This window comes from Canis lupus, chromosome 27 (assembly GCF_003254725.2).
Source record: "Canis lupus dingo isolate Sandy chromosome 27, ASM325472v2, whole genome shotgun sequence".
Taxonomy (NCBI): Eukaryota; Metazoa; Chordata; class Mammalia; order Carnivora; family Canidae; genus Canis; species Canis lupus.
In genome coordinates this window covers 9,413,173-9,438,001 of record NC_064269.1, presented here as the reverse complement: position 1 = coordinate 9,438,001, position 24,829 = coordinate 9,413,173, and the positions used below count along the sequence as shown (strand labels likewise).

At 38.3% G+C, this 24,829-nt stretch overlaps 1 protein-coding gene across 3 annotated transcripts in view; it reads right to left on the bottom strand.

Annotated features, from left to right (window-relative positions):
• NELL2 (neural EGFL like 2) overlaps positions 1 to 24,829 on the bottom strand; it is a 381,417-nt gene that overhangs the window by 260,137 nt on the left and 96,451 nt on the right. For all 3 annotated transcript variants that reach the window (XM_035707259.2, XM_025477348.3, XM_049102609.1), the window contains one exon: positions 8,826 to 8,976. In XM_035707259.2, the coding sequence (XP_035563152.1) occupies positions 8,826 to 8,976 (151 nt within the window). The remainder of the gene's footprint in view (positions 1 to 8,825; positions 8,977 to 24,829) is intronic.

Sequence of the window (24,829 nt, the reverse complement as noted above, 5' to 3'; positions counted from 1 at the left end):
CTGATAACTGAACGTGGTCCAATAGGATGGTGGGCTACAACTACCCCTGGCCCCCTGCATCTCTTCTGAAGGAGGTTAATACTGGAGATGTGTGATGGGAGTGGATAGAGGTTGGTTAGTCCATGGTGGCAGCAGCGGCGGCAATGGAAGAAGGCAACTGATTCACTCCGTGGCTCTGTAGCAAGAGTGGCACGCTACCAGAAACAAGAACAGTGCCTCACTTCTTCAGCATGAAAGGGAGATTCGTGCCCCATGAAATAACCTCCATATATTAAAATGTGTACTTCTTCCCATCACCCCATCTATTGAATAAATTTGGTACACACAAGATACCAGAAACCTCATTTGCCTGCTGTCTTAACTTCAATGGTTTCTTTGATGAGTAACTCCCCATGCCTACTTGGCAATGACATGTGGATGCTTAACCACATTAGGATATACACTGCAACTTTCCTAATAATTATGGGGGTCTTAAAATACGCATTGAAGATGTGATTTTATCAGAGATAAATAACGATCTAGAAACAGACTTTAAGAGAATAAAACATAAAGTTTTTTTTTTAATTATGAAGAACTTGGGGTTTGAAAATTGAACTTATAAGTCCTGCTATCTTTAACATTATTTATTAAGTAATGTGCAATGAAAAAGTAAAGAGTCTAGTAGCTGTTATGTCAGTTTGTTAATTTTATCCATGATAAACAGTCATCTTTTAGTTCAGAACCATTAAGCCAAGCAAATATTGCCAGCAAGTTTAATTTTTACTTAGTAATGTCAAGAAAGAGAAATGGCTTAATACATGACAAGCACTCACAAATATGAAGATACATTTTATCAGCCTCATACACAAATACATTCTTACTCATCCAGAATGTATAATAATTAATACTAAGAGAGTAGGAAAAAAATCTCATTTATTTCACCTCAAGTTTATTAATACAGAAGATGATGGCAGGCTACAAGACAGTTTTGTATTTATTTGCAAAGCTATCACCACAAATTCTTCCCGCGTACGCTATTTGTAAAGCATTCAAAGTTAGAAGCACAAATAAATGTTTGGATATGAGAAAAATTCCTAATAATAACCCCAATTTATATATCTGAAGCCTAAGACTATCTTAAATAAAGAAGTATTATCAATTACAGGACACAATGTAGGTGAGTGCACCAAATCAATACCAGCGGATAATCAAAGAATTTTATTTATCCTGAAGAAATGACAGTTTTGTAAAACATGGAAGAGAAGAGTCCTTTCACAACTTGGGGAAATTTTCTCATTTATTTTAACTTATAAATATGCTTTGCTTTTCAGTGAGCCCTTACTGTTTTCCTATCTCTCTTCTCAATTTCCTGTATAAATAGATAAGCGAATCAATATCTTGGAATTTACTTCTCTATTTTATTTTTTCCCTTTCAAAACACAATGGCCAGAAAACCGTAACGATGAGACAATTCTCTGATCTCCCTGAATGTCTTCATTCTTTCATATATAATGTGCCATATATTATTGCCTGTTGTTTTAGATAATACTGGTGTTAACCAAATATACACAGAGATGGCTAAAGAGCCCATCAGCTTTTTACACTGTGCTTACATAAGGTTTGTGGTCTAATTTTTAATATGAGCCCCTACTTGAAAAACACTATGGGAAACACCATTGAAATCTCAGTTGGGAGGCCAAATCAGACTTTACTCACAGCACATCGGGACACCGCTGATGAGGTTCCCCACAGTTTCGTAATCATGCAACTTTGTTTGAAGCTGTGTTTCTGTACCAAGGTTTTGACATGTTGTGATGTCTGTCTTTCCTACCTCTGTCCTGCTGTTTGCTCACTTCAGATGCCTCAGAATCCAGAGTGTGTCTATCAGTCTCAGACGTCCAAACCAACAAAGTTATGTGATTAGGTTTCCAGCTTGAACACAGTGGCTGAGATGTTGCTATGTAGCTCATTACGGGTGTCGTTATTCTCTAAGAACTTGACTTATAGCTGCTTCAAGGCAGTGACTGCCAGTTAGTGCAATTCTCACACTAGGGCTAATGACATTTCAGAATAGATTAGGCACCCTGCATCAATAGAGCAATTTCAACATTCCCCAGATCATCTGCCCTAGCCTGATTAAAATTTTGTGATGTAGCTGATGATTCCTGGTGCACTCATGATGATCTTTCTCTTGATCGTTCACTCATTACTTCATTCATCAAACATGTACTTAGCATGTAATGCTGTGTGACAGCATGGTACATGAATTGGGGTTTATAGGTACAATGCACAATCCTTAACAGCAAAAAGAAGACAAAGAAGACAACTTAAAATCTAATCGGGAATTGTTATCAACTATGTACAATTTTATACATGTACACCTGGGAAAAAGATCAGAGAGCTGCACCCCAAAGGTTATGGTGGTTATCTCTAGATGCCAGGACTACAGGTAGTGGTGCTCATAAATGTTTAACAATTGGCTCTCTGTTCTCTAGAGAAATAATTCTAAAATATTGGTTCATTTATCCACTTGTATAAGAAAGATGGAAGAAAAATATGAAAAAAATATTTATTTAAATAAAAATATATCCAAAAGAAGCCCCCATTTTGTAGCATTTGCTGATTTCCATGCCATAAATATTCACACCACAGCCCTCTTCAAGCTATCATAATAGTATCAGCTCAGTCACATAGTTTCAACTCCCATAAGCCAGTATGAACCCACTCTAGTACACCACTGATTGCCTGAGCTGCATTTTCTTCTTTTTATTTTTCTGCTTTTTAAAATGTTTTTAATGATAATAGTGGTTGCCCCCAGGGATAGATAGTAGGTGGTTAGGGCCAGGGATAGAGGTAGACTCTATAACCTGCTGTACCATTTAAATTTTGAACCATGGGATATATTATCAATTCAAAAACAAATTAAATTTAAATTTAAAAATTCTCAATAAATATCTGTTACAATTGTGATCAAAGGCAGCAAATGACATTTTTTATGCCTGATACACAATTAATATATATGTATATACATGAAACACATAAATAACAATATAAGACGTTATACATCAAAATGCCAAAAAGAGTGGCATAATTTAAAAACTGCATTGGGACATTGGGGCACCCAAGTGGCTCAGTTGGTTAACCGTCCACCTTGGGCTCAGGTCATGATTCCAGGGTCCTTGGGATTGAGCCCCACATGGGGCTCCCTGCTCAGCGGGGTGCCTGCTTCTCCCTCTCACTCTGTTTCTCCCCTCCCCCTGCCCATGCTTGTCCTCTCTCTCTCTCAAATAAATAAATGAAATCTGTAAAAATAAATATAAATAAATAAATAAAACCGCATTGGAAGCATATGCAAGAAGATACTATGGTAAATTAGAAAGGTCAGTAAAAGCTTTTATGGAGATATGAGCAGAGTTATGAAGCACAAGCAGGATTTGCATAAGAGGCAGAGCAATGGGGTGACATACAGATGATGAGCAGACTGGCTGCTGTGCCTGCCATTTACATTTCACTTTTTTTTTTTTCATTTCTGCCAGGGTGGGAGCTGAGGTTCCCCACAGTTTCTATTTCTTAGGGATGTCTCTCTACCTGGGTTGGCATCAGAGCAGGCTCCATGGTAGCTAGGCTCTTGCTGCAATCAGCCTGAATGGTGATAAGACTGGAGTCAGAAAGGAGAGAAATAGTTTTCCACCATCTCTGGTAAAAATATTAATGTTTATCTCGTAATTGGTCTGTAGCAGGCACCCTGTGGTCTAACTCACAAAGCTTAAGTCAGAGGAATGACTAAAAGTTCTTGCTTTTGTGCTTCTTACCTGGCACACAAGTACATGTGCTTGGATGAAGCACCACAACCTCCCCCTACCGATCTCAGATGTGACTAGGAAATGAGCATCCCCAGGGTACAGAAGAGCTCCTACATGAACTAGAAAAGACCCTATGGAGATCTGGACCTGCTCCTAAGCACTGCCAGTTAAAGGGTCAACTATTCACTGAGATTGGCAATTTTCAGCATTTAGCTGGTATATAATAGCTAACCAATCTGTGGAGCACATTAATTCATTCACTTTATCTGGACTCATATTTTGCAAACTAGTTCATCTTAGTGGCTACCTCAGGCACTTACATTGATCAAAATCAGACACTGTTTTGGACACTGTGGACTTTTTAATGGCATATGTAAGAATTTGATTATCTCTATTTTAATTTGTATCCAATGATGGAATTAACTCTTGGTCATATAAGAACCAGATTATAAATGAATATTTGTTGGCATGGGAAAAATATTCAAGATATTTTGCTAAATTTTAAAAAGTTGTAAAATACCATGTATCACATGATTCAAGTTTTTAATATTATGTCTATTCACTTAAGAAGACATTTATAACTGGAAGTATTAGTAGAAACTGTTCCCAGGTGGTAAAACTACAGATGATTTTGATTTCCTTCTTTGTAATTTTCCTAATTTGTAAAGTTTACTATAAATATCATTTATAATGTTTGAAATTTATTGCATAATTAACATTTCCACATTCTATGGGAACCGTTCATCACTATGTGAGAATAGAACCCATACAACTTCCTGAGCAAAAGCGTGGCCCTGCTGTTGAGAACCGCCTCCTTCAAGCAGAAATGGGCATCTTCTATTCAGCTGTGTCTTTGTTAGGCTCCCCAGGTTTACATAAAATGTCAGTATTCCCTCCAACTCAATTGCTTTTTCTGCTTAACACTTAACTCTCACTGAAGTGTCAATGGAGAATTGCTACAATGCATGTATCTATCAGGGAAGTCTAACTAGAATTCAATATTATTTTCATGAGAAAAGCAATTTATATGGAATATTGCCTTAAGGACATGGTCTTTTATGAGTTTCATGCTGGAGGCGCTACTAAATAGGAATGTTAGTAGGAAAATTTGGTTGTACAGAACTTTTGTGTACACTACCAAGGGCCTCCAAAGGTACAGCACTGTTCCAAAGACCCTCATGCCTTCACACAAGTTCCTTGACACAATCACTGTAGCTTTGCTTTTCCCAAAGTACATTACAGCATGATGCCACCAGCCGACGTGAGGCCCTCTGAACTCATTTCTCTATAGACATTCATATATCCTGCCATAAAAGGCCATAGAAGAAATACGTCTCAAAATAAATTTATTATTTAAAAAATAAATTTATTGTTAAAAACAAAAAAAGAAATAGGTCTCTGGTCTTAGAACCAAGAATAATTGCATTATCTTAATCATCCAATTGGGTTTCTATTTTTCCTTTGCCCTGATTTTCATATTTCATTTAATTCTTATCTTGTTGTCCTCCAGATATCTCTATAAACCACCATATATTTTTTGTATTTGTTTCTGCAAGAAAGCAGAAAACAAATAAATAAGTGTTCAGGAAGTGATGAAACTAAAAATACGAGTCAGAACAAGACGGAGGGAAGAAAGATAACTTCAGCAACAAGACCAGGAAAAGAAAAAAAAAAAAACAAAAACCCACACACCATAACGCAAGATCTGTCAGAGTGCTAGGAGGTTAGGATAAATCATGGTGTATTGGTAAAAACATCACACTTGAGAGTCAGAATAAGTGGGTTTGGGTCCCGGTTCTGTTACTAACTAGCTAAGTGGTTAGATGCTGTGAAGCAAGTGAGCAGAGGAGAACCAAATCGAAAAACCTCCCACAGACACTGAAAGGAGGCAGAGCACCTCTGCAGGCTGGCTCTGTAATCATATTGCCTGAGTTTAAACCCTACCTCCTTGGGAACCTCCAACAACTTAAGGTCTGTGGCCTTGTTTTTCTTATCTGTGAAATGGGAATGAGAAAAGGGACTTTGCATGATTATGGGACTTTTGCAGCATATAACATATAGCACTTTTTCTCTAGTGTTCTTCAGCACTTTATATGGACTTACAGATGAGGAACCTACAGAAGAGTTAAATAATTTGCACAAGGTCACAAAGCCAATTAAGTGGTAGAGCTATTCTGGAACGCATGTGGTGCACCTCTCAATCTGCATTCTTAACCACTAGTCAGTGCTGAGGATAAAATGAGCCCATGCACACTGCCTTAATAACTGCTAGCTTACTAAATAAAGGCAAAGTGCCCTACAAATCTAACCGATTTTTTATATTAGAGAAAAATATACCATACTTCAAATATGATATTTGTTTAGGCAAATGTTATCAAATTTATAGATGATATAAAGGAAGAATGAATAAGTGAAACAAGGAATTACAGAATTAATATTAAATTTAACAAGTATAACTAGAAAGAATGAGAGCTGGGCACTAAAATTTATGTATAAATATATTCATCATGGTGTTACTTGGTAAAGTTAAAAAAGGAAAATATCCAAAGTATGGGGCTGATTAAATAAAATATGGCATATCTACCCACACAGACAAAAGGACTAGGTCAAAATAGGACAGAATGTCAACACTGGTCTCCTTTTGGTATTATAATATTTGGTAAGAGTTTTTCTATTTCTTTACACTTGTCTGCTTTCCATTTTTTCTATAATGAAAATATATTACCATATTAATTTAAAAACCAAATATTATCTTTCATTGAAATAATTTAATATAAATTCTTACATGTTTTAACACATCTGCCTCACGGGAAGAGTAAGAAAAAAATCCTCCTGACAGCAAGTCATCCTTCCTCAGATCCTTCACCAAGAACCTACCTGATGACGGTCAGGTATTTCAGTGGTCCATATAATTACTGTTTAAGATGCTAAAAATAATTTTCAAACTATCTTAGTGTTAGATTGAAAGTGTGTGGATTATAAGAAGCCCATGCTGATTGAACATTTGTACAGTTATTCATTACATTCAACTCCCGAGACCAACAAAAACACTGCCCAACTGGGACGCAGTATAGATGAGGGCAGTAGACCTTGTGAAGTGCTGCCAATTAAGTCTCCAGAGGAGCAGATGTAGTACCCAGTGCTGGTTTGCTCAGAAATAAAAGGGGTAAGATGGGAGGCTGCAGTAGCCATCATGGATGTAAGGACATGCCATCTTGAAGGAGGCTGGATGAGTTCCATGTTTCTACAAATAGGGTATTAGGGAAAAGTTACAGGGTAGAAAAATCTAGTGCCCAAAACACAGGGGAAATTTTTTCACAAGCAGAAATAATCAGTAATTGGGGCGCCTGGTGACAGTCAATTGAGCATCCAACTCTTAATTTCAGCTCAGGTCATGATCTCAGGGTCTTGGGATCAAGCCTCACATCAGGCTCTGCCTTCAGTGGAGAGTTTGCTCAAGGATTCTGTACCTTTTCCTGTGTCCCTCCCCTTGCTCATGCTCTGTCTCTCTCTCAAATATATAAATCTTAAAAACAAATCAGTAATAAACCAGGCTGCTCTGTAAAGGAACAATATTGCTTTATTATATGTGAATCATGTTGCCTAAAGCCCAAGTGAGACAAGCAAAGTCACAGTACTGTAAGCCAGGAGCTCAGGTATCAATTACCTGAAGACAAGGTCTGTCTGTGGGACCAGAAACATACCAAAGGGAAAAGCCCTAGTGAACCCTTGGAGATGGAACCTCTCCCTTTCTTGCTCTGCCTTGAAGATCCTAATCCAATCACCATATGAACTCTAGCATGGCACCCTCCTCTCAAACACAGGCCAGATTCTGAGAGGAAAGAAACTCAAGTGAGGGGCCTAGGAAGCTATCCCAACCCTTTGGGGCTACAGATGGACTAAGGAAGGGCCTTGCTAGAATAACCCAGGTAGAGTGTGATCAGGAACCTTGCTCTCTATGTCAACTTGCTATACTACACATGTTTGTGCTCTCTGTTTGCTCTTCAGTATCTAACAAAGGTTTGCAAAGACCCAGGCTGCCTCATCTCTGATAAGGGAAACCAAAAAAAGAGGTTTCTGCCCACACCTGAACGGGATCATTAAAACTTCTTATACATGTTAACCACTTTTACATACATAAACTCTTTAATCTTCACCACAAGCTATGAAATAGGTACTATCATTATTCCCATTTCATAGGTGAGAAAACTGAAGCACAGAAAGGCTATGTGACTTGCTCAAGGTCCACAGTTGGTAAGTCATGGAGTGGGTATCCAAAATGTGAACATGAAGGAACTTTCATTATCAGAACTGTAGTTATTCTTCCAGGAAGGAACCATTTGGGGGAGGGGGAATCTCTCACTCTGCCCCTCCTCCATTCCCTCTCTCAAATAAATAAATACATCTTTAAAAAGAAGAGGAATTATTCAGACTGTTTGGTATTATTCAGCAATAACCTATGTTTATACCAAGGGTCATGAATGAATTTCTCCTCCTCCCACTTTCTCCCACCAGCTCTCCTGATCAAGCTTCCACACATGTGAGAAGCTGGGAAATACTAGACAGGATTTCGATTTAATACACATCTAAACAACACAGTTGTAACAGCTGCTAAGAGGTGCATTAAAAAAAGAAGTTATCTGTCAGTGACTAAAATTGTAAGACTATTGAGCTCTAAACCCAGACAATTTCCTAAAGAAACTGAATATAGTATTTTTGTGGCTAACTATTCACAAATTAAGAAGAAATATCCTTGCCTTTAACACTGAAGAAGGTATCTCATGAGGAATTTAGTCATTAATAAGTGTATCTTAGAAATGGTGATTTCTGTGTGCTTTCAGCAACATCAAAAGCACCAGCTCTTCCTACATCTAGGCTGATCTCAATTACTGGTGTTTGTGATTTTGCATAATGTGGCAAAATAATTATAGCTGTTTTATACCAATCTTGTATACGGTATTTCTTGCTTTTGTTTACTTCTTTTGAATGTGTTCATTTAATCATATATAATGAAAACATGAAAAGCCCAGCAGCCACACTCACCTGTGATCCAAGTGGTGAATGGAGAGAATAACTCCAGAATTTAAGTGGGTCTGTTTCAGAGTCACCAAAACAGTAAATTCATGTTTATTTCTCAGCTTCTGAAAAAACTGTTCAGCTGTAGCAGTGGATGCTTTTATACTTCTGGGAGTATCTAAGAAAAAGAAACATACACTAAATAGACTAGAAATTGGTTTTATAAAGTATCCTTTCCATGCAACATCTTTCTAAAAACAGTATCAAGTAATAAGTGATAAATACCAAGTTTCAGACTCTTTCATTGAGACTTCAGGCTACACAGAACACAGGACAGTAAACCAATTACTGAACTTTTGTTTCAAGAATCTTTTTTTTTAAAAAACTGTCCCCTTTGAGGCAAAGAATCAAAGAATCCTGTCTGAAGAAGTGCGCTCCCGAGTTTTATCCTTACATATTTTATCCTGGATACCAGAGCCATGTCAGTGTCAACCATGAGCAAAAGGATGTACTTCCTAGAATAGGACCTAAAAGACCATGATAGAGCCATTTAGCTTTTCTGACACCTCATGACAGAAAACTGGATTTAAATCTATGTGCCACCTTCCACATTGATGGCTTTAGCCAGAAGGCATGCTATAAATAGATTTTTTAAAAGATCATTGAAATTAGTCACTCTCAGCCTTCTGTGCAGTGGATGAAACATTAAGATCAAATTGTCTTACCATATTGTTGGAAGAAATACATGGAACTTTTTTTTTTAAGATTGTATTTATTTATTCATCAGAGACACACACACAGAGAGGCAGAGACACAGGCAGAGGGAGAAGCAGGCTCCATGCAGGGAGCCCAATGTGGGATTCGATCCCGGGACTGTGGGATCACGTCCTGAGCCAAAGGTAGATGCTCAACTGCTGAGCCACCCAGGCATCCCAATGGAACTTAATTCCAATGTTCCTCTCTCCAGACTCAGACAAAGCCTAGTCAAGGAAGTATGCCTGGGAGAGCAGAAACGTTTACCCTACACTTCTACTGGAGTTAGTCTTCCACTACAACCCCAGGACCCAGAGGGTATGGGGGCAATACAGATAAAAATGGATTTAGTGGGTAGAAAAAAACTATCATTCAAGCTATCTGTTAACTGAGCATAAGGTCTCCTATTCATGGTATGTGCAAAGGGCTGATGGGAGCCAGAAACAGTTTCTGCTATTATCAAATCATCCTCCATATTTCTTTACTTTAGACTAGGGAGACTAAGTAACTAGACTTACTTACTTTAGATTAGGTAGTCTAGGTAACTACTAAGTAAATAGTTCTCAATGGAAAAACTACCAGCATTTAGAAAGAACAATCCCTCCTTGTGCAAAACTGTCCCATGCATTGCAGAACATTTAACACCCCTGGTCCTGGTCCAATGAATGCCAGTGACACCCGACCCCCAGTCATTATGACAACCCAAATTTCTTCCACAAATTTCCAAGCATTCTCTCAGTAGCCGTGTAGCAGAAATCTTGTTGAGAACTACAATCTCAATGACACAGATTATAGGATTAATGCAAAGTTCCATACCTTTCTAGCCCCACCAATTTATGGAATAAAAATGTAGCCGGCTGACCTATGTCCATCACTGGGAACGGACAGATATGGAGAAAGCACTTGAGATACCCATAAAATAGAGGAAGGGACAAATAATCTGAGTACAATGAAAGAAATGCTGTCATACAGGTAGGTATAAAGTGTGGATAGATCATAGAGGGAAAAGGATGTGGGGGAAAGGATCTCAGAAAGCAGATGGCATTCAATCAGTTCACCAGTAGAAAAGAGAGGGGAAAAGCAGTCTAGTCATAGGAAGAGCTTGTGAAAAAACAGAAAGGTGTCAAAGGACATGACATGGCTGAAATAATGAATAGCAGCCGTTGCAGGATGGGCCTGGATAGGAAAGCTGGACTGGAGAGGCAGGACCTTGTGTGCAAATGTCATGGACAAAAAGAAAAAAAAAAAAAACCCTCTTATTTACCACTGAAAAATGATTCCTTCCCATTCTTACCATGTGACTTCCTCTGCACCGATCAGAGCAACACGAAACCCTGTCCACACTGATTGTTTCAGGAATGAGCACCTAATCCAGGGCAATGAAGTCAGACCCAGGATATTTGTTCAAAGTTTTATGAAAAATAAATTTCTTGTTTCAAAAAGGAAACTTCCCCAGTTCCAATCAATATTCATAACTGAAAAGCATAACAATAAACTGCAATTTCTGCCACGGCCAACATAATAGTTTCCAAGCTCCATCAGGGATCAGACTGGCTGTGGAGAGGCTTCCATACAATTCTTCCTAGCTCCAAAATGTTCCGCTTCCCCAGGAAGGCTTACAAAATGTAATTGTGTGAAAATAATTCATCTAATGTTAACTTTTAATCCACTCTAATTTATACACAAGTAAATCATTCACAAACCTCATCACTTCATCTTAATTTGATAGATAAAAGCAAATTGAAATTAAATAATAAATATTTATTATGCCTCCCCACCCCCCCCACCCCCCCCACCCCCCGCCCTTTTCAGGCAGGTAGAGCTTGAGAGGCATCCTTTATCTTGCTGAGCAGGATGATAGATGAGGATGTAAATGAGAGAAGCAGAGAAAGGACTACCCTGAATACAGAAATGAAGATCAGATCCACAGAGAGATCCAAAGATGTGGCCCAGAGAGCTTGAGTTCATCCAATGAGAGAAAAGGAGTTTAGAAGTGGACCATAGCTGTCTTACAAGTGAAACTTTGGAAAAGGGATGCTTAATGAGGGTTTTTAGCAAGTTTTGTCATTTGGTATGCATAGAAAACCTTCACTAATCTCTGCATTATTTTCCACTGTTTTGGAGTCAGGTTTGTGGAAAGAGTTGAGAGGTTGTAGTATTTGTGGGAGTTTTCTTTGTTTTGTTTTCAGATGAAATGATATGTTAAAGATTGACCTTAAAATGAAAGGAAACTTAAAAGAATGGATTACATTTGGGTGTCATTAATAAAAATGTAAGACACCATGGTTGAAAACATGATGAAGGAACCTGTAGATGAGGAGAAACATTAAAAAAAAAAAAAAAAGATCAATCTGTATTTTGGAAACATTTCTCTGGTCACCATGTGGAAAGTTACTTGAAGAAAGAAAAAAGCCGAAAGTAGGGAGAACTCTCGGGAAACTCTCACAACTCAGATGATCATAGAGTTTTTTGTTAGATTTCACATATTTTAAACATTACAGTTTTGATATCCCTAAACTCTTTCCCAAACCAAATCATCCTGTCCAACCTCTCTTCCCAGCTCATTACCTTCCCTATTTTGCTTCCTCTATGAGTGTAGGATGACTTGTAGGAAGGAGGAACCCTCCAACAGAAACATGGCCAGCAGAAATCCCATTCAGCTCATGCTATGGTAACAGGAGAAATAATGTTGTTGGGTTTTTTTCCATCTTGATTAACCAAGTTCATGACACAGAGACTTAAAAACAGACTTGCATGGACTTCCCACCTGTGCTATGGGGAGGGACAATATGGAAGGCAGTGAGAGGGAGAAAACCTGGCCTGACTTACTATGGCCTCAGGATGGTCTCCTCACCTGGCACCCCCAGCCCAGGGGCCCAGTGACATGGGTGAAGATTACTTGACTGTGACAGAGAGAGAGTATGTACAGGAAATATAAATCATGCCTACATCATACTTTCAGCTGTCAATAGAGCACCATCTCTTACCAACCCTCACCTCACCCTACTATTTAAATCTATGGTTCTCCTTAAAAACATGCTCTTCATAAATTCATTATGCCTGAGTCCAGGAAGGACCTGATGGGGGCCTCAACTCTATGAGAAGCATCAGAATCAACAGGAGAGGTAGAAGTCAAGAGATTCTTAGAAAATAAAATCTAAAGAATTTGGTCACTGATAAAAACATATGCAAAAGGCAATAGAAAGAGAAAACTGAAGCTATTTGAATCTAAAGTTTCTAGCTTGAGAGACCAGATGAAAGGAAATGCAGTAGGAGCATGGTGGAATCCAGACAGGATATCAGCTTTAGCAAGGGTCATTCTAAGGTGTGATGCAACATGCATGTGAAGTGTCCAGTAGGAGGTGGGACTACAGAACTAGATCTCATGAGAGAGGTCAAGGTTGGCAAAACAGATTTAGAAGTCTTCAGAATATAGTATCTAAAAACATACAAATCAAAATAAAATAAATAAAATAAAATAAAAATAATTAAAATAATTAAAATTAAAAAATAAAATAAAAACATACAAATCACAAGAATGAGAGGACAAAAGGATGGGCCATAAAAAACTAAATCTGTCACAGTGTAGTAACAACTTATATAGCCTTATATATACACATATATAATGCTGCACACCTGCTACTATACAACATTTATTCTCCAAAAATGTATAATTACATATTTTCTCCTTTGAACCCACATCGCAATTTGTTCTCACAAAGCCTTGGAAACTTGACAGAGGCAATCATTACTACTTTCTTTTTCAATGAGTAAAACTAGCTAAGGAACAATCCTGTGATTCACCCAAAGGCACCTGGCATGCCAGAGGTTTGATGGGGATGACAACTTCTGGTCCAGTATTCTCTCCACTAAATCATACTGCCTTCTGAACATGGCATGCTTTATCCGAGCTTAACTGCCACTCAAAAACAGAAATGCAAATAAGAGAGCATCCAACATAGAAAATAATCCAGAAAAAAAGTAATTATATAAGACAACATTTTTAGTTCCTTAAGCGACTAGTTTAGTAGTGATTTTAAGAAAGGTCACTTTCCTCATTTGCATTTCTGTTTCTCAATTTGTAAAATCAACATTACTGCCTTCTATTTTCATCTCAAGGATTATACAGTGTTCAGAGTGACTTCTGAGTTCCCACAATTATTACTACAGATTTACCAGAAAAATCAAGCCGAAGAAACCATCATGTGAGAATTAATTTTGCTTTATTTTTATCATTTCAGTTTTCAGAATTAATAATTTAATAAAGATATGTATGAAGCCATTTCTCAACAAGAGCTCTGTTAGGAACCAAACACAGAGAAATAAAGTGTGGTGGCTAGCAGAGCAAACTCTGAACCCAGAAGAATGAGGTTTCAATGCGGGCTATGCAGATGATTAGCTATCCTTGGCAAGTAGTAAACACCATGTGCTGGCTATTAAGATTATGATACTTCTTATTAGTTTTTCAAGCAGTGAGACTATGGAATCCGCTAAAACTACCAACAGCTGTATACCCTTGTGGTGATTTCTGAGCTTACTTTCATTCTAAGTATCCCAACCTCAGCCATAAAATAACAGTTTCCATATTTGGAAATTGGCATAAAAGTTTTTGGCAATCAAATTATTCTTCAGATAAAACCCTGCTTTCCACTCTCTATTTCTACAGAACTATGAATGATCACTCATTTATGGATAAAAATCAATGTAAACTGAATTTCATTTCAATGAAAGGCTGACAGAGATCATTTTGAATTGCCTCTTCAGAGAAAAACAGGCTGATAAAAGTGGCCTTTAAACACTGCTATGAAACCCCACAGAAAAACTTGTCAACACACCCATGCTGGAGTAGGTCTTAGAATCGCTTGAGTTTAAAACAAAACTTTGTTGCATCATTTTCCATTTTTCTCGTGTGCAGAGCCTAAGAAAACCCCACTATAAACACAACTTGGGGCATTTTAAAGCAGCTATCAATAAGTAATGAAGTGGTGCGGAAGCAATCACATCAAAATAATTCATTTTTAGTGGTGAGACTACTATGACGGAGTGATGAGTTCCCATGTGAATGTACTAACAATTTCTAGAGATTTACACAATGTGTTATGTATATTCCCCATATACATCATAGTTAAAGGGAGAAAGAACAGAGAGAGACTGGTTTATTTCAAAAATAGACTAGATTAATGAAGACTAGATTAATGAAATAGACTAGATTAATCTATGTGGCAGCAGACATGGGTGCTTACTGAAAAAGACAGTCAGACTGGAGCTTCTTTAAGTATTTTTGGTGTGTTATTAAAAGTAAAGAGAAGCGATTTGTCCATCAACCAATAACAAAGAAGAAATCAGCGAGAATTATTTTCTTCTTTTGCACTTCAATTGCATTACTACAATTGCCATCATGAATCAAATGAGTCTCTGCCACTGACAGGTCTCTATCCCATCCACACTGTGTAGAACCTAAATTGATTTTCCCCCACGTAACCAGACTAATACAAATACCACGTGCAAATTCAATTATAAAAACCGTCTAATCTCAGGCATAAGGTGGTTGACTTAGAATGTGCCAAAACTCACCAAATTAACTTCTTTTTTCAGTCTCTAACTATGAAAGGCTGTTATCTTCTAAATTCAGGTTAGAAATAGATGAAGTCAGAACTATTAGTATAGTTCCTGTCCATTGCTCTTACGCTCCCTTCAATACAGCCATGCCTTTACAGAGCGAACTTTCAAGGAGAGTAATAGTCACGATTTTAAAAGCCATTAAAATTTGATGAACGCTACATATGCAGTTTGCAAAGTCCTTAAACATGAACAATCTCATTTAAGGCTCAGAGCAACTCTGAGTAAATGAGATTATTGCTCCACAGTAATAGAAATTACAGATGAGGAAAGAGAGGCGCAGAGAAGCCAAGACTCCTGCAATCATCAACATCCATGGCTCAAGATCAGAGCCCATTTCTATGAATTTACTATATTAGAAACTTGTGGGTTTGAAACCTCAGGAATTTCCCCAGGGATCTCTGAAACAGGCCCTGGACAGGAGGGCAAGGAGAGGCAGGAGGAGGCGGCAGGCCACTCCAGATTGGGAGGTGACAGGTTTAATAAGCAATGGAACTTACTTAGGAGGCTTGCCTTGGGCAGCTGCAAGACACACAGATTTCTACATCCGCCAGCAAAAATCTTTAATTTATATAGAAGCCTTAACTAATTCACTCACTTATACCAAACCACAGAGTCTCAACAACACACCAAAGCGTCCCTGAAAATGACTCCCTCTGTGGGAACTGTAGGCAGAGTGTGCATTTTGAAGCAGGGAGGTGGGGAGGAGCCTCCAACCACTGAGGTCCAGCTCAACGGTCAACCCATGGTCATGTCCTCTCCATGACCTCCTCCAACAGAACTATCAAAAGCAATTAGGATAGGATAAACGAACAAACTCACCAATTCAAGAGGCAGAGCTGGGATCCCAACTCAAGCCAATATGCTCCCTCTATTACACAACAGTGCCCTACCAATGCAATGGTGAGGCATGCTCAGGAAAGGAGATAGACCCTCATTTTAAGTTAACTTTTATAAAAACATATTCTGAAAGTAAATACACTTTTCTTGCTCTTCAGATCAATTTAAGCTTTCCAAATCTACAAAACAATTCATAGTATACAATCTCTCAGCGAGATACCCTAAACCATCGAGATATAAACTGTAAAACCAAAAGCTTTTATAAGGACAATTTTCAAGTAATTCTCCTTAAAAGTTATTGGGCAAAATGTATGAGGAATCCACAACTTTCCAGTGGGGCAAACCCATGTCTAATGATGCCACATCCTCACTCTTTAGCTGTCTACATATCCCTTACATTACTAGCATACACTTGGAAAGTCGACTTCACTTTCTACATTTTATTCCCATTAAACCCCAAAGCAATCTCAAAAGTTTCTTTCAAATCAACAGCTAATTATAATTTGATTCAATGCATAATAAGCATATGTATCTTCATGTATTATTTACAAAATTGTTTGTTGGCTTAATGTTGTGAATATCCAACCACATAAAAACATACATCCATGAACATAATCAGAAACTAAAACATAAGCATCCATACCCCTCAAAGAAACAAAAACAAATAGCAGGTTCTCCTCCTGGATTTAGTAACTAAATGGTTGACATAAGCAAATCATTTATGACTCATATGTTGGAATTTTAACTAATGAAGTAGAACAAAATTTAGTCAGAATGTAGGAGGGCTACAAACAATAAAATGTCAATAATTTTGAGATTAAAATCACAATATTAAAATTTAATACATAACAGATATAATACAAGTTATGTAGATTATTCCATTTTTTGTTTGGAGACTAGGATAACAAGTAACTTTCTGATAATAATTTGGCTTCCCAGGTACATTGTCCTTCAGAGACCGCAGTACTAATTAACCACTATGAGTATTCTGGTTTAGTTCACTGTTATAATCCTCACTGTCGATTAAAATTAAATTGGCACCAGAGTTTATAATCAGATTAATGCTTTTGGCTAGTGTGGGGCTATCCCCCTCAGAACCTCACCAGTACAGCTACCAGCTGCTTTGTTAGCAGCAAAATTAAGAGGATAAATGAGCTAAATGATATCCCTTTTTATCATCTCTTCTCCCAACTGGAATACTGCTCAAGGCTACAATTAGTCATGTTAAGTAAATGAAAGGGATAATGACGATGACAATGACAATGACGATGATGTCATCCACAACTTTAATACATTCACCTTGATCCTGTTAGTTTTTTAGTTTTGTAATACACTGGTTGTGTTTCTGATTCTGCTTCATTTCTCACAGATAGCAGTCTCGACAATATCACTTGAATACATGCAGCAGACTTAAGAATCAGTAATTTGCTAAATCTTTATTTAAATCAATCCAAAATGTATTATCAAATTGAACTCAAACTGAATGCATACAATTTGTCAGCTAATATCAAAATCAATGTCTTAAATGCATCAGTAAAATTAAATTCATGGACTATCATACTTTATGAAATATGCTTTTGCCTTGTCATTGAAACCTTGAATAAATAAAATGCACAAATATCTTAAAAAAAAAAAAACCTCGATTTTTCACTGGTCTTTTGTCATTAGTGTTACCCTTAGCCATACATCAGAAGGTTCAAATGCACCTTCATAGACTGACACCAGTTACTGGTGTATGAGGTATTTCTTAAATTAACAATGTACTCATCTTAACATTGAACTGTATAAATTCATGAAGTAGGTCATTTTTCTCTCTTGTAAATTATCCCATATAGTATATATTTTATATCTTAAATGCACACATAATTACTCTTCATAAGGTATTCATATGTTAAGAGAGTAACTCTAAGTGCAAAAGAGAAATGCACATATGCTAATTTTTTAAGTGAAAGCTAAATCACAGTTATTTCTTTATTTTCTTTGAGGTCTGATCAAATATTCATTTGGTCCCTGAAAAGCATAAGAGAGAGAGAGAGAGAGAGAAGAAATATATATATTGTGTGCATATATATTCAAGAATCTGGCTTTTTATCCACATATGTGCTTGGCTTGGCTTGAGTCAAATTATTAATGTAAAAAGAAGAAAAAAAAACTAACAGGATTAAGGTGAGATCTCTACTATATATCTTTTACATTTGGTTGATAATCTATTAATTGGCAAGAGTAAGAATAGGGATCTATAATATAGTCTTACACATTTATATAAAATGTGAAGGTTATATATTGTGCAACCTCAGATTGCACAAGCAGATTCTAACAGAATCTTTGCTGAATAGCCAAAGAGATAGGCTGCAGTGCCCCATCAATTATGCGGAGCTGAAGTGCTGAAATGCACAACTTCATCTTCCACCTAATAGGCCAGTTTGACCTGAGACATCAATTTTGGGAGTTTGTTCTGCTTTTATCCTTCTTTAATTATAATAATCAAATTATTTTGGAATAAAAAGATACCAAAATATCAGTTATCATGATTAATCACCCTATCAAAATCATGCTACATTTTTTTACAATTATTATTCTCACTGCAACAAAGAAAATAGCATTATAAGGTACCAAAGGACAGAGAGCACAGAATAGTCAGTTTCTCAATCCAGAGTTTCAGAAGACACCAGTCCTATGTCAACCCCTGCCCTTGTTACCCCAGACCCTGTAACTGCCTCCTCTGTTTCTGAGCCAGTTACAGTGATACCAGAGAATCAAAAGTGGGGTTCAGAATTAAGTGTTTTTGCTCAGGGATTCAACAAAAAAGAGCTCTGAGAATTTGTGCAGCCTCTAAAATTAATCATTTCCCAGCCTACAAAGTTGAACTATTGCTTCAGTTTCCCAGTCTAGAACTTTCAACTCTGCCCTGAACACCAATCTCATGTTCTAGTGCTCTGTCAGGATCTTCCCAATTCTCTATGCTGTGCCTCAGGAATGGATAAATCTGTTAAAGACTATCAGAATACTAGGTCCATCAAATGATGCCTGCCTGCCTTTGAATTGTGGGGTCTACTAGACTTGCCCCATTTCCCAGATGGATACCACCCTCAATCACCACTCATACTCATACCCTGCCCCTATCCCATCTTATCACGCTCTTGGACTTTTTCCCACATCTATAAGTTTTTCTAAATCATCATTTAAATGTTGATACTATCCCTGGATAAAGCACAGAAGATTCACTTACACCTAATCTCTGGATTTCACCTTACTAGAAGCTATATACTCGCCACTACTGATTTATCCATTCTCAGGAGCCTTAAGTCTAATCCCATCAAATTTGTGCCTCTCCCATTTTAAGGCTTGGATTTCTCACTAAGTGCCTATTCCAGGGATAAGGATTGCCTTCAGTTTTCTGTTCACTTTACTCAATTCAACAAATTTATAACTGAGCAGTTGTTATGTGCTGAGCATTCAGAAATGAAGATCAAGAATAATCCGAACTATGAGCTACCTATCTTACTGTTACAGAGATGCTTGCTGTCCTCCAATAGCAATAATTCTCCCCTTTTTAGTAATAAAACACATCACTTTTATCTGGCACATAGTTATCCAGTTAGAAACTATACTCCTTAGTTTCCTTTGTAGCTAAAGTGGCCAGGTGACAAGTTCTGGTCAACAGGATGAGTAGAAGTGAAATGTGCTAGAATTCAGATTTTATTATTAGAAAGGAAACTGAATGCCCTCCATTCTCCTTTCCCAGGGTCTGGACATTGAAATAGTAAGGGAAGCCCTTCAATGAGGACAAGGGGCCTTGAATAATCTCATGCGGCAAAGCTACCCATCAGCCCTGGAACCCCTGCCTATCTTGAGATTGTTACATAAGAGAGAAATAGACATCCTCCTTTGAGCACCGTGAGATCTCCTTGTTTGAACACTGCATTTTAGGCCTCTTTGTTATGGGAGCTTATCCTATTCCCAAAGTAATACATCTCCCCAAGTTCCCTATGACTCATCTAGAATGGGGTGTCATTCTTTAAAACAAGGATCACCAAAGTTTTCTGCATAAGGCCAAACAGAAATTACCTTAGGCTTCACAAGCCACATACATTTCTGTTGCATATTCTTCTAAATTTACTTTTATTGTTTTTTTTTTACAATCATTTAGAAAGGTTAAAAACATTTTAAAAGTTAAAAAAAAAATGTTAGCTCAAGGGGTCACAGAAAAATAGGCCTCAAATTTGGCCCACAAGACCACAGTTCACTGATTCCTGGAAGCAACAAATACAGATATAATTTCCCCTGAATAAAGAGCTAGTTTTTTTTTTTATATCTTTAGTCAGTTATGTTTATTTCTAGAAAGGAAGACCAAAACAATGTGATAAGAGGCTTAGTGAGAGAAAGTCTAGATGCTGTGCAAGCAGAAAGGGAAGTAGACAAATGATGTCTGTTAACAACTTGCCTTCATCACTGCTGTTGACATGTATATTTGGGGGCACATCCTAGCTTCTCTCATTCTGTGATGTTTTCCAAATACGAGGATCAATTTTATGATTCTCGTTTTTGGCACAGCCCATGCAGAAAACAATCAGTAAGTGCAGTAAGTGTGGCCAACTGTCTTGTTCATTGATGGCCTGGCCAACTACTTCTGTGCCTTTTAATGACAAGGCACAATATGGTTTGTCTATTCCAGTAACTAAGTAAAGGTTACAGATTTACTTTGCCTTCAAGTATTCCTTTGCATTGCCACCTAGTTCAACATTATGATTTAAAAGGTGGAATAAAGAACAATTCCAATGAACTAAACTAAAACAACACAAAAAATTTACAATACTGTTTTATGTTGTTATATATTAAAACCAAAGATCTTCTCTCCTTTTTTTCTTGGACTATGGACCTGCAAGTCTGCATAGGGATCCTGGATTTATGAAAAGAACTTAGTTCTTTATAGCATTCCGAGATGAGCATGTTCCTAGAAAAAGGAATAATGGAAATCCTCAGGTTTAAAACTTCCCCCCAGATGCTGACAGGGTGAGTTGAGTACTTTCTTAGAAATGTTATAAATTTGGGACACCTGAGTGGCTCAGAGGTTGAGCATCTGCCTTTGGCTCAGGGTGTAATCTTGGGGTCCTGGGATCAAGTCCCACGTCAGGCTCCCTGCATGGGGCCTGCTTCTCCCTCTACCTAGGTCTCTGCCTCTCTCTCTGTGTCTGTCATGAATAAATAAATAAAATCTTTAAAAAAGGAAATGTTGTAAATTTCTAGAATGTCAGAGAAAATAATTTCTAATCGAATGACCAGAAATGCCTTCTAGTGCCAAAGGAAAGCACTGAATTTGTCTTCTCTCATCTCCACATCCGTTTAGGGGATAGCTGTATGTTGACCTACAAAGAATGTTTAAAACATTTACTAAATCAATGTTCTTTTTTTTTTTTCTTTTGCAGTGTAAGACGAGATTTAAAAAATAAATAAATAAACCATTCAGGCAAAAAGTCTACACAATGGTCTACAGATAATTTCCCCTCTATATCTTACACTCTTTAAAACAGAGAACCAGGCATTAAAGTAATCCTGGAATTATACTGCAATCAGGATTTAACATGTCACCTTCCAAGACAATTCTCTTCCTTTCATGACAGCCCATAGCTCTGATAGTTTGCTATGTACTTTCATTATTTTTCAGTGTGGCGCTTTGTGCTGCCTTATATCTTTCTGTTTCTTGTCTAATTGCTTTCTATGCCAGTCTTACATCCTCAGAAAGATCGATTTTAATCTCCTTGAGGGCAAGATCTGTACCTTACACTTCTCTCCTTTCCCAATAACTACCAGCAATTATAGCCCAAGACAGAGAGAAGTTCAATAAATATTTGTGGAACAGAGTTGAATTAATTTTCCTTTTCAAAATCTAGAAGGTAAAACAACACATCTACCTCAGCTGTGTAAGTATATGTCGATACCCTCCCTCCTAATACTCCACTGAAGCAGAGTTTACAAGCCTGGATTCACTGCACCACTCTAGGCAATACCGATCATCTCACACACAAACACAATTTAACCTGCACAAAGGTTTATGGAGAGGTCCTAGGAGGCATGGCCCGTACTAATTAACAGGTCCAACTATCTCATTAGTCCAGGCTCGGAAACAATTGTTAGAGTTTAAAATTCTATTGAAACTAGAACACCTGAGTGTAGTTTAAAACAGCTGTTTTTTTCTCTAATTCCAGAATTTCCTCCTCAAATGTTATTCCAGGTAGCATATTTCTTCCTCTTGGTTCATATTCCACTTTCACAGAAATGTTTTTCTTACTAGCACTGGGAAGATAAAGTGAGTCTTTCTACCTAGTACCACATTTAGACAGATCTGAATTACATGCAGATATGTGAAAGACGCATTTCCATTTCTAATTTTGGAAATTAGGCTCAAACATCAACAGTATATTTCCTATTTTAATACCACCATCCAATGATTCAATCACGTATTTCCTCATTTACATACCCTCTCCCCCTTATCTGTACAATTTCATATTCATTCCCTCGAAATATACTCTAATTTTGTTCTTCTGATTTTTTATTTTTAGCATTTTTATGCATTCTTTCCGCTTATTTCATAAAGTATGTGCATAAATTCAGAAGACATAAATACACTATATAAATACATGTGTGTATGCATGTGTGCACATATACATAACACAAACACACACACACATACATGTTTGTTATGGCCAATCTACAATTTGTAAATGTGGTTGCTTCCAAAGCATCATTGATCAACCAGTTTTTAGGACCGTGGCCCACTTTCTCACACAGAAGCAATATTACACATGACGGTTAAGTCCTCGGAAGATTCAAGCTACTTCGGTATGTTGTGGCCGATTTGAATCCAATAGATTCTGGTTCCAAGGATCTAGTAGGCGGAACTCAGAAATGCCTGGCACCTTGATAAGCAAGGGAGAAGTCTGGAACCCAAGATGGGAGAGACGGATGGGACAACTAAACAGCTGTAGGTTAGACACTGAAGAAGGGAGTCAGCAGTTTGCAGCTGATAGTCAAAGGCATAAAGGTGAACTCAGGCTCGATTCAACTTGGGATATCCAGGCAGACAAAGCAGTATGCACAAGGCTCAGAGGTATCCAGAATCATGGTACGTCCACGGACCTACTGGAATGTATATTGCTAGGGCAGATGGTATGTGTGAGGGACGGAGGAAGGTGGAAAATGCAAGGAGTCTAGACAGGTGCTTAGGAACAGATCACGGTTCTGTGATCAGCCTTTTCAGAGACACTGTGTTACTCAGAACTGCAAGGCTAAGATGAAACCAAAGCAGAAGCCCAGTAATACAAACTGGACTAGGAGAGTGGGGCATGAGGGGAAAAGTATGACTCAGTAGGCACATGGCAGCACGAGACTTGTCTTGGGAACACCAGGCACCAGTCATTAGTATAATTCCAATCAGTTGTACCCCGCACTAGTGGAGTGAGGTCCCAACGAATGCCCTGTTCTGGTCAGAACTGGCTGAGGAACTGGGAATGGCTGGCATGCAAGGCCTTGGTTACACAAACTTAAAAGCGCTGATGCAGCCCACCATTTACAGCTTGGCCTCCTGTGAAACCACATTCAAACCTTCCTCTTAGGTCCCTAAGAATGTCTCTTCTCTAAACAGCACCTATAAAGAGAATGGAGATTTTCCTCCTCTGGGCCACAGTAGGCTACAGGAGCAAGAGCAGGAGGCTAAGCCGCTTCTGGTAGCGCTACAGAAGTAAGAGAGGGGGCGCCTGGGTGGCTCAGTAGGGTTGAGTGTCTGACTCCCGATTTTGACTCAGGTCATGATCTCAGGGCTGTGAGATCTGGCTCCACACTAGGTGTGGAACTTGCTTAGGACTTTCTCTCTCCCTCTCCCTTTATCCCTCCCCCATTCCCTTTCTGATAAAAGGAAAGGAAGGGAGGGAGGAAAGTAGGAAGGGAGGGAGGAAGGAAGGAAGAGAAAAGAAAAAGAAAAAGAAGAAAAAGAAAAAAGAAAAAGAAGAAAAAGAAAAAGAAGGAAAGAAAAGCAAAATTAAAGGGGAAGCCTGGGTGGCTTAACAGTTGAGCCTTTGGCTCAGGGCATCGTCCCGGGGTCCTGGCATCAAATCCTGCATCGGGCTCCCTGCATGGAGCCTGCTTCTCCCTCTGCCTGTGTCTCTGCCTCTCTCTCTCTCTCTCTCTCTCTCTCTCTCTCTCTGTGTGTGTCTCTCATGAATAAAAAAATAAAATCTTTTTAAAAAGAGAAAGAAAAGAAAAAAGAAAAGGATAGAAAAAAACGGAAGGAGTGTGAAGAAGAAACTCTGGGATCCCAGCACTGATGGAGAAAGGCTGGGACACACACAGCAGTGGGGAAGAAAAAGAGGTAGTCCTGGGGCAAAGAGGGCTCTCTAACCAGACAGCCACTGGCATAAAAGATACCTCCCCACTCTCAAAGTCTGCTTGGGCAGACTGGCAGTGTCTGCACATGGACTGGGGTGAGAGGTCTGTGATGCTAGAGTTCGGGTGAGTGTGATGGGGAAACTGGGGCTAATATTTTCCTTCTTGCGGTAGATTCTTCTAAGCCTAAAGGAGAGATAAAAAAAAAAAAAAAAGATGAAGAAGGAGCTTGTATTTAAGCAGAGGGAAGCACACAAAGCATGGTCCCACCAGTGCTTAGGTGCTGCTGCCCCATGAGGAGCAGCAGGCGCCTCTGCAGCAACGCTGAAGTCAGAAAAGCAAGCTCCCAAGGATAGGGACCTGGCCTATTTCACTTGCACGTCCACTACACACCTAGCATCTAAGAGAGTGCCTGGCACAGAGTGAGCGCTCTATAAATA